Below are 11,427 nucleotides of genomic sequence, written 5' to 3'. Positions count from 1 at the left end.
AACAAAAAATAATTATGCATTGGCATTTTGCTTAGTTTTTGATACCATTAATCACACTAAATATATATGTTAGTCAAAAGCACAATTATTAGTATTTCAATATTTTAACGCCATTGTTTTACTTTTTAGCGGTGATAATATTCTTACAAATTATAATGTTGCTACTGTGTAATTCTTAGAAAGAAGTACGGTAGAAGCTTTCTTCTTTATAAATCTCTAAAAAAAAACATTATTATAATTCATTTGTAATATCGTGACGTCATTATATGCATTAAAACATTAGGCAACATTCCATACAATAAATCATATCTAGTATGAGCGCGTGTCATCATGACTGTTATAATTTATCTTCTTTATTTCTTGTTGGATTTTTTATTTTAACGAAGATTTTTTTTGTGTCCGTGCAAGGTTTTCGAAAATACAACTGTTACATTTTGGGCTGGAAGACGTTGGTAAAAAAATATTTTCCTACTAACCAGAAAATAGTAAAAGACGCATTATGCTACACAAATATGAACCACGGCCTATTGAAAAAAAAAAAACAAACAATTGTCAAAGTTGTCATTACAACTCACTTTCCGACTGGAATCTGTCAAATGTCGTGTTTGAAAGTGTCAGAAAACATTTGAGTGAGCGACTAAAATAATGGATTACAAAAAATCCCCTACAATTTGATTAATCTTGAAATCTATTGGACGTGTAAGAGAATATAGACTAAAGTGTTTCATGAGTTACTGGCTGTGTAGTGTTTTAGTTGACTTTTCAGTTCCAGTATGGAGATCTCCGGCTCTGGTATGTTGACAATATTTTTTCCTATTCTACCAGCAAATCCAACTTAATTAAAGTTTGCACAGAATGACATCAGTTGCTTCGAATAATATGTGCAAAATACACAAAGATTAGTGGCCATTTTTCGACGATAAACCAAACATACGCCCGTCCGTAGTTACGATACGTTTCTCTAACAACAAAGGCAGCAATAGTCAAAACAATCTCAATCTTATTCCGTCTTTGTATGCACACGAGAATTGGTAATGCGCTTCTCGCACCAATCATCTGATAGTAGTTACAAAGTGTTAAATGAATCGTAAGATGTTATTTGTGTAAACAGATGGTACATCAACAATGGGTATGTATTTTGTTAATTGCGTAAATACGTTTATAGTTAGGTTAAAAACTTATAAATGTTATTGCAGGAAAATCTCCTAACACCTCCCTATCCTTTAGATATAATGCCAATAATGAGGAGTTAGAAGAGTTGTACAATGTGTGTGAAGATGATCCCCCCACGCCGCAGTGTGATGTGCCTCAGAGTGCACAGGGTGAAAATGCGAGTCCTAAAAGGGGTGATAAAACTTCCTCTATAATTGACAAGTATTTTAAGTCTATCCGTGACAAACCGATTGAAAAAGAGAAGTTGATTGAGAAGCCTGTTGAAAAAGCTGAGGATGCCAAACCAGTGGAAAGTAAGCAAGCAGAGGAAGGAGTTACTGCTATTCCACCTAAGGAAGTGTCCTCCTCACCCATGAAGGAGTATTTCAACCGTTTAGGCAAGAGGAGCTCATCAGAAGTAGAAGTCAAGGAGAGCAATGAAACATGGAAAATATTTCATGACTTCAAATTCAAAATAGCTCAAGCTGTTGAGGATATGAAGACAAGATCTCTAGAAGGTATTACAAATAGCATTTCTAAAATAATATTTAAATAGTGTTTTTTTTTTCAATTAAATATTATTTTTTTGCATAGAAACAAAAGAGAAATCAGTGCCAAGAGAAAATTCAACATCAGATTCTGAGGAAAATTCAGCTGTAAAGGATTCAGATCAACAGAGTGTTGGAGATACTGACAATCAGGTACACAATATTTTATGATAACATTTAAACTTTGTTTAAATTACAGTGATTTCCCTATTGTGCAATCAATTGAAATCAAATATTTCTCATATAACATTTGCAAAAATAACAACATTCTTATCTTATTTTTATGGCAGTACATCTGTGCAAATGTACAGTTCTATTACATTTTTGTAGCAATATAGCATCTATTACAACTGTGTAAGATTAAAATTACTTAAGCACTAATGTTATTTTGGAAACAAATAATGGCTTAGTGATTATTGTTTATTACAAAGTACTTAGTTAAAAAGTAATTAATATTTAGCTTAAGTTTAATTCCTACATATTTACTATGATACTAAATAAGTTCTCTTTTCACAAAATATTTTCACACACATAATATTGGTACTTCTTAAAAGTGTTATTTTTAACATTGGAATGTTAAAAATTTTGTATTCCGTCCCACAGGTATCATCATTAGATAGCAGCATTCAAAATCTGTCAGAATTAACACAACCACTGACAGCGAAAGCAACTGAAAAGGAGTTCATCTATCCTGCAGAGAGCAAGAACCATTCGGATTCCAGCGATGACACACATAAAAATATTGGTAAATGAATTTTGTCTTTCTAAACTACATTTGGTTTCTTCATTATTTTATCCATCGTGGAATCAACAGCACATCATATTTTTTTACACAAAGCACATTTTCATCTTAGTTGAAACGTCACAGTTTGGCTTGATGTACTCTGTCCTACGTGAATGTGTGTATGTGTAATTCGACTAATGACGGGTCATTTTCAGGTAACAGCGACTCCGCTGACGTGTCACGGGATATCCTCAATGACAGCAACATGATGGAAGTAGAATCTGGCGTAGAAGCCTTGGAAGATACTTTGGATGGCTTCGGCTATGTGCCCAACCCTGAAACCAACCCAAGGGACAATGCCCAGGACAATATCCCCCCTACCCCTCCACCCCTCTTGCCTAGCAATTTCGGAATGCCTCCTAGCAAAAGCAACTTACACAAAGCTCCATCATCAGATAAACCTAGGGTTTATTTCTTCACCTTCACCATGTACTTCCTAACGTTTCTCCTTTTCATCAACTATGTCTTGTTCCCAAACGCGAGTATTTGGAACGGCTTTATATTGGGCATCTGGTTCTACTGTTTGGCAAACGAAACAAAGAGTTGGGTGCTAGACAACTATTTCAGTGATACTGAGCCGACTAAAGTAGCTTTTCTGCAGCTGAAACGAAGCAGTGCCATGCCTCCATCGTACACAATTCCTTCTGTGAAAGAGCATAGGCCTTTAAAAAAGTATGAGGTAAATAACAACTAATTCAATAATTTATTGGATATACTTTTTATACAATTACTCCCTGGCAGTGATTGAGTTGCAACACAGTTTGTCAACTGAGCTATTATTGTGCAATAATATCAAATAAGTTGTTTATTACTCAGCAGTTGAGTCTCAATCATAACCGGAATACGTAATAATTTATCCTCATGATGAAACTGTACATAATAGTGTGAAACTTTTCAGGGCTGGATAAACCATTATAGATTTCCAGAATATGATCCTTACACCTACCATATTAATCAAACAACGACTGCTTTCATGAAACTTGAAGGTAAGATAAGATAAACTTGGGTGGTAAAAGAATCATACTTAGGCATGATGTAATAATATTTAATTTAAGACATTCTACCTACTAAAAATTAAAGAATTAAAGTACACAGTGAATAATGTAAGCAATAGTTTTGCTCATTATTTACTATGCCATCCGCTGTTTGTTCTCTGATCGACATTTACGCTCCGATAACTGCTGTTTACCTTTAATTTGATATTAACTTTTTTACTATACAGGTTGTAACTTGAGGATATCATATACCAGGACAAAGATTGCAAAGAGAGCTTTATGGGACGAGAAAATCGAGAACGTAGTTTTTTACCAGCACAGATTATACAACTTGACGGGAGCTCGGATTCTATTGCTGCCCAAAGGGCTCGTGAAGAGAAGGTAATATACAGGGTGTTATTTTTATACTTTGTCTTATGTTTCAACAGCATGAATTGTAATTTATATACATGCACAGAAAGACGCTACTTAAACATAACCAATTAAAAAACATATTCTACTACTCAAATGCGACTACTTTTTCTACAGGATCATTTTCAAATTCTCAAAAAAAATTACGTCCTCATACGTAAAATTGCGTACTAAATGGATTGCTGATAATAATTCGTATAAGATTTTTTTTTTAATAATTTTACCTATTTTACTTCGGTTCCTTGGAGAAAGTTGGTACATTCGAGCGGTACAATCAATCCTTTCTGTTTGATACACCCTGTATAAGCGTGTGTAGTAATGAGTCATGCCAGTATTACGCCACTCAGCCGGCTTAGACTTGTCGTATCGTATGCTTGACTTGACGCGTTTGTAAGTAACACCACTCCGTAGATAACGTTTAGGTCGCTGTAAGCAAGCGTGTTTATTATTTTGTTTGTGCAAGGACTGCTATCTTGCGATGAATAAGCTATGTATCTTTATTTGATAACCTCCAAAATTAGTTGCCAATGCCAGACTGTCTGTTAATCTGATAGACAATTTTAAAGTGTTACTCGGCCATTGTAGGATTCACGAATTCGAATGTACGTCAGCAAAGGTCTTAAAACGTCCTATTTTTAATTACTCCCGGTAGTCCCCTCTAGCACTTCCGAACTCTCCCCTTCCGGTTCGAGCCAGAGGGGATAACTGGTAACTTTTATCTCAATTATCCCAATCGAAGGGGTGATATTGATACGATTCCTTCCCATTTGTCCACTCCTTTCAGTGTATTTCAGGGGACTACTCGGAATAATTCGTCGGCAACCTTACATTACCTATTTATCAATGGCAATATAATACCTATAGTTTATTTTGCCCTTGCTCTTGAATGCTAAAAGGTTGCCGACCGCTGCTGTAAACAATGGAAAAATAGCTCTCGAATAACAAAAATAAATTAATAACATGATAATCTTTAATCATTTGTTTGTTCCGGCGTTTCTTCTCAGCACTTGCCATATGTTTGTCTCGAAGCGCTGGTAGGGCCCAAAAGATAAGGAGACATGTAAAGTGCCCCATAAAGGCTACCTTTTCTTTTTTATTATTTAATATATTTTGACGTTCATAAGTGCCACTTGTGGTCTAAACTGAATAAATATTTTTGATTTGGATTTCATGGTCTTGATTTTGGTCTAATGCAGTCCTATTAGCACTAACAAAGACATCGACAAGGTCTCGTCTCAACTACATTGTTAGACTGCGCCGGCGCACGGACCCGCTGAACCGAGGCAAAATAGGCTAATGACCCGTGTGATATAAACTTCATGCTAGCACTGACACGTTTCCAGCAAATAATTATTTTTACAAGTAATCGATCGCGGAAATCTATCGCTACCTGAAACAAATGGCCTTTTATTGAAACTAATTACGCTAATTTTTTATAAAAGCAATAAATAATAACTAAATTAAAACAGTTGACTAAATGCATTATGCTCATGTACAACAATATTTACATTGATAAATTATAATGAATCTATTATAACTTGTTTAAACAATCATCGGTAAATGATTAATGAAGATTATTAATAATTAAAATACTCTTAAATTGGAAAACAATGTTGATTGTTAACACTTTTTCAGGCAATGGAGCAAAAAATATCCCATCTGCATCGTACTGAACGAAAAAGAGAAAATACAAGTTTTGGAAAAGGAAAACGTGGAAGCGGAAAGGAAGACAGCGGAGGCTACGAATAGAAAGAGTAAGGAACAGCCAGAAGTAGAGAGTACAGAGACAAATACCAGCCCGGAGAAGAAACGCAAGTTCGTGTGGCGGAGACGGGAGAAGAGGTATGAATGTTTTATTTTAAACTTTATTGCTCTTAATACAAAAGCAAGGGGTACAAAGCCAAAGTTATACAGGGTGTTAGGTAAATGGGTATATGAGCCGACACTAGCCCATGTTAACATGGTCATATAAATGGTATGGTGAAGTCAGAAAATTGATATCTTCATTTTAAATTTTTACATTTTCATACAAAATAAATTTTATAAAATCCGACTTGTATGAAAATTAAAATAATTAAAATGAAGATATCAATTTTCTGACTTCACCGTACCATTTATATGCTCATATACCCATTTACCTAACACCCTGTATACCTAAGTTAAACATAATAAATAATAAATACATTTAATACAATGAATTTGCATTTAACAAGTGTCATTTTTTATAGTTACTTTTGTGAAGCCTCAATGTAACCTTGTTGGTGTTCAAATAAATAAATACTAATGCCCGTTTTCACCATCAATCCCTAATTTTAAGTGACCTCTAAACACAACTGGAATTTTATTTTCATAGGGATCACTTGAAAATTAGAGATCGATGGTGAAAATGGGCATAAGACACACAACTGTATTCCCAAACTAAGCGACTGAAGCTTAAAATATAGGTTGAGGCACAAAGTAAACTAAAATAACTGTCAGATTATGTATTTCTTAAACAAAAATACCTAAAACCTTAGTGATTGACATTCATGATATGGCCTTGTTTAAAACTATAAACTCTTCTGTTTAAAATTGAGTAATTGCCTCGTTTAACTTCATTAGCATTATGATATGAATCATTGTAATGGTCAATGTACCAAAAATGACGAATTATGTTAATTCCCTCTTAGCTATCTGTACACCGTATGTTTTTTTGCATCGAAACCAAATGATGTATTGACGGAATTCTTTGGATTCAATATTGATACAGCTAATACCAAAGAGAGTATTTCTTTGCAAAATGTTTGAACCATTCTTATCTTGCAGCATTTCCCACTCCGACGGAGAAACAGGTAAAGAAGGTCTTCGACACAGGCTTGTTAGAAAAATGCATAGAGGTTCGTATTTTTCATGCTCACTTACCACGTTTTAGACCACGTAAGTTTAAGTGAATTTACAATACACGGTGTAAGAATAAATATCATGCTAAAATTCGGATCGGATACAGTGTAAAACTGATCTGAAACTTTTCTTCAATTGTTTTATTATATTAACCGTGTACTGTAAATAGTTTTAGGACCTGGTTTTTAATAGTTTTCTTATGTACAGTCTACACTACAGCATATCTACCATCAAATATTTCAAGGTCCAAAGATTTATTATTATTTCGCAATCAATTCTGGACATTATTCGAAAGTACTAAAGTACAAAATCTATTGTAGATATGCTGTAGAATACATTAATTCATTTCTGTTTAAATAACCAAATAGACCCCTGGTCCTAAACTTTACTACGGCAATGGGCCAGTGTATTTAGCGATGCTAAGCACACATTTTTTATTTTTGCTAATTAATTTAGCCGTGCTATTTCATATGTGTAAATACGATTAGTTCTACGCTAGCACAGCTAAAATAAATTCCCATTATAACCACCTAGAACCAACCTGTCACCGCCTCGTGAATTTTAATTTTTTCTTCTGTATCATAGCAGGTTTACTATATAATTGTGCTTGCCGTTTTTTATTACCTTTATAATAAACGCCTATTTATGATAGCACCTACAAATACTTGTTCTACAAATCCACACTCACTATAAACAAACGTAATTTGCATATTTTTTATTTGTTTTCGTCTACACTATGTTTTATTCATACGATTTGTGTTAAAGAATTCAATGTCATCGCCTTTTCTATTTTTGAAAGTTTAATGCCTCCAAAAAGTTGTCTTAAAATTTTTAAGAGGTCAGATTAGATTTCCAGGTATTTATGTTAAAAACCTATTTTCTTTCATTGAGTAATAAATAACAATATAATACTTATGAATAAGTTGTAAAAACCACTGGTCATTTTCTTATGACGCAACATTTTTTTTCTTTAACTAAACCCGCCCTTTTTTTAAACAAAACCATTTTCTTTCAGACAAAAAGGCCGACAGCACAACAACATGCACAGAGACCGCCGAATCTCAGTCCGAGAAGAATGTACTCGAAGAGAGCTTGTTCCACGATGCTGAAATGGACCTGGCCACTAAATCGGTCACCAGCACCAAGGATGATGATGAAGAAATCGATGACAATGAGCTGTCAAAGATCAAGGAGTTCCTGGAGGAAGCCGTGAGTAATAACGGTGTTTCCAAACGCACGGACCGATCCAAAGCACGCGTGAGTAGAGTTGTTTATGATTGGCATCGTGACGTCCCCTCTCTGTTGGTGTGGGTAAAAAATTGGTTGTTTACCAGACTTATGTGTACTAGACAAGCTGTACTGAAATAAAATCTTAATCAATTATGACGTCATGATCAGAGCATACGAATCTGAAGTCTCGCTGACGTTTGACGTTACAAAAATACCGTTCCCGTGCCGCTCCTTTACCTCAAGAAAACATTAACATTATCTTCGTGCGTTTTTTACGTGTTATACTCCAATTTTAATTCTGAACACCTTGACTAGTCTACTTGAAGTCTATCATTTACATTAATATTATGATTAAAAGTACGTATGCCGACAACATGTACATATTTCTAATTGGCACAACACAAGTGTCCCGGTATTTGTTGACATTAATTAGTTCAAATATGTACTTAAACCGAGCTGGATTTTTGTACATTAACTATGTTATCTTTTTAAAACCGTTAGTGCATGCTAAGTTCATAGGTTGTATTAATTAAAGTAGTGCGTCATGTTTATTTATACATAATATACTGATTAGTTAATTAATTACTCATTGTGCTATCGATTAAGTGCACCGTTTATGACCCGCATGTTTATAATTCGTACGTGTGTGTTATTGTCATGGCATTTTAATTTTATTTAACGACTAGACCAATTAGTCTCTTAGTAAAGTAATTGGCATTCAATTCGATAAATATATTTTTAAACAACTATTACAGCGTCCTAAAGCCGGGTCCAGGCGGATGTAATGTGTAATGTAAGATTACGTGTAATGTAACAAGAATTCTACGTGTGGACGGCACTTCGAGCATTACATGTTAAGTCTTGCCCACATTATTTCCATTACATTATCACCAGTGTTTTTCAACCTTTTTCATGACACGACCTCCTGACAGTATGAAAAATATTTGGCGACCCCCCGACCATTTCACATGCATTACATGTTACAAAGATGTTTGTATGTACGGAATACTTCAATCCATACTACATTTTAATGCATTTGCATAATTAGATTTTGTATAAATCTGTCTTTATAACTAATTACACGATACATTCCATTACACGTTACACCCGTCTGGACCCGGCTTAAAGTACTGTAATGTTTGCTTGATGTGCTTTTGTCAGTATTATGTAAATAAACAAATAAAGTATGTATAATCGGGCCTTATTTGATCAGCTGCGCTGTGTTGACTGCTGCTTTTGTCAAAACATTATTTTATTAATCTTGTATGGCATGTGTACCAGACGACGCTGCAGCAAGGGTCGCTTCATAGTGTAATATGACGTGTAATATAACAATGTGTTTATATAAAAAAAACTGCGCTTCTACCTCGCCTGAAAAATTAAATAAACGCGTATAAAAACATTGTTAATTCAGGAGCAAGAAACCGGAGCAGACGGCGCGGTGGAAGGAGAATGGAGCGTGCACGTCAAACGCACCACGGACAGGCATTCCCACCTGTACTTATTCGCTAGGACGGGACGCGATAAGCACGAGTGGTAAGTTATGATAACGGCATTGGATAGAACAATAATACAACATCGTTTCAGCCAAATGACGTCGCTGTTAGACAAAGGCCTTCCCAAAAATTTTCACAACGACCGATCCTGCCCTGCCTGCATCCAGATAGGTAATGTTCTTCACGCGACCTACACCAGATCGTAGGTCCACACGGTGAACATGGTACAAAAATGGACCAATCTGTCACAAGATAGATGAAAGGTAGGCTGACGGGTTCTCCAATGAAGACCGCAATAAAATAGCGTCAAACAACCGCAGAGTTACTTGATACAACTTGACCTTCATTGGTTGGGTTTTTGTGGCGGTCAAGCTGTAGATCCTGGCTACACAGGAGTTGCAGTGGTGGGAACGAGAGGTGGGAATAGTCCCGTAACCGCAGAGTTAGGTAAGACGAAGAAAATTAAAGGAGGATATGAAATGGAAAAGGATGTGAAAAAAAGATGACAAGTCAAATCAAAGTCTATTTGCACAGTATTAGTTTCACAATAGTGATCGTGTCTTGAGTCCAGCAGTGAAGCAGATGTTAAAATAAAGAAGTTTTCGCTGCATTATGTATCCCTAATCTATAACTTATCCAACTATTAATAACGCCCATTTTCCTCTATCCAGGTATCGCCGCCTAAACACCGCTGTGTCAGAAGCCAACGCAGGGTCCCCGGATTCTTCAGCAGCCGAAGAGAAGACCAACAGCGACCCGGCTGCGGAAAACAAGGAAGGCATTGAGATGGCAGTTTACAAACTCGCTGAGAAGGAGACTGTTGCTTTCGCCAAAACGTTGGTAAGTGTCTTGAGGCGGATGAAACTACAATTTCTTAGAGACCGCGGACCCACGATGCACAAGGTCAAGCTTAGCTTACACCTGGATAAACACATCATAAGCCCACAGTATGTAAAATATATCGCCCCCGAAAGATACTGTACTACCTAGATGCAGTAGTAGGCCTAGGGCAGGGGTGGTTAGACATAAGATTTACTAACGAAACCCTGGGTGATCTACCACTTACATACTACTTGAAATCTCAAATGAAACAGCATAAGTTTAGTACACAATCATGTAGTATTTTTTGCCTTGCCACGATCGACTGGACTAATAGTCGCGATCGACCGGTTGGCTACCCCTGGCCTATGGTGTTAAGCTTTTATCGCGCCATTTTATCGATTTTACGAGATACCGATCGAACTATAAAAAATAGTGGTGATCACAATAGATCGATACCGGTCGCTGTGATACTAGGATTCCATTGAACAAGAAAAGCCGCTCAACAAAAAAGATTTGAAAAAACAGCTCATATTTATGAATTGTTATTTATTGAGGAAAATCAGTTCCTATCTATCATTTTCCTGTTTGCCGTTGGTTTTTCTACTTCTACGCAATTTGAGTCGCGTATTTTAAAATATTTACTATCGATAGGATCCAACTGTTGCTAGGCGGAAGTTTTGCACTGCGTAATTTTTTTTGATGCCTCTATACATGATCCCCCATACTAATAAAACTTACACGCTCGTTGAACAGTGTTTTAAATAAATAAATAAATATCCTTGGACATTTTACACTGCGCCGCTAGCCCCAAACTAAGCAAAGCTATGGGTACTAGACAACGGATATAAACATACTTAAATACTTTTTTTTTAAATACATACATCTATTATATAAAAGAAAGTCTAACTAGANGGGAGATGAGGGGGTACCACGCTGGGGCCGCGTAGGTGAGGCGCGACCGGACATACGTCTTGTAGACCATCAGTTTGGTCCTCAAGGGGAGCCGCGAGCCGAACGGAGAGTATGGCAGAAGAGAACACATGCGCTGCGGGTCAGAGATTTTGATATCTAATGCTTGGAAAGAGATAGCTATAGAGCTAAAAGATTGA

General features: G+C 36.0%; 1 protein-coding gene across 1 annotated transcript; it reads left to right on the top strand.

Annotated features, from left to right (window-relative positions):
• The first annotated feature begins 558 nt into the window (after positions 1 to 558).
• On the top strand, positions 559 to 11,427 carry LOC114358612 (uncharacterized). Its single transcript, XM_028312630.1, has 13 exons — positions 559 to 792; positions 1,197 to 1,670; positions 1,747 to 1,853; positions 2,304 to 2,445; positions 2,640 to 3,163; positions 3,383 to 3,470; positions 3,707 to 3,860; positions 5,526 to 5,732; positions 6,696 to 6,766; positions 7,786 to 7,979; positions 9,415 to 9,536; positions 10,168 to 10,336; positions 11,296 to 11,427. Exons 1-13 carry the CDS (start codon positions 774 to 776, stop codon positions 11,425 to 11,427), a joined length of 2,403 nt encoding a protein of 800 aa, XP_028168431.1. The 5' UTR covers positions 559 to 773.

The sequence above is a fragment of the Ostrinia furnacalis genome, unplaced genomic scaffold, assembly GCF_004193835.3.
Source record: "Ostrinia furnacalis isolate ACB-3 unplaced genomic scaffold, ASM419383v2 OfSCF4053, whole genome shotgun sequence".
Taxonomy (NCBI): Eukaryota; Metazoa; Arthropoda; class Insecta; order Lepidoptera; family Crambidae; genus Ostrinia; species Ostrinia furnacalis.
This window is presented reverse-complemented; position numbering and strand designations above follow the sequence as displayed.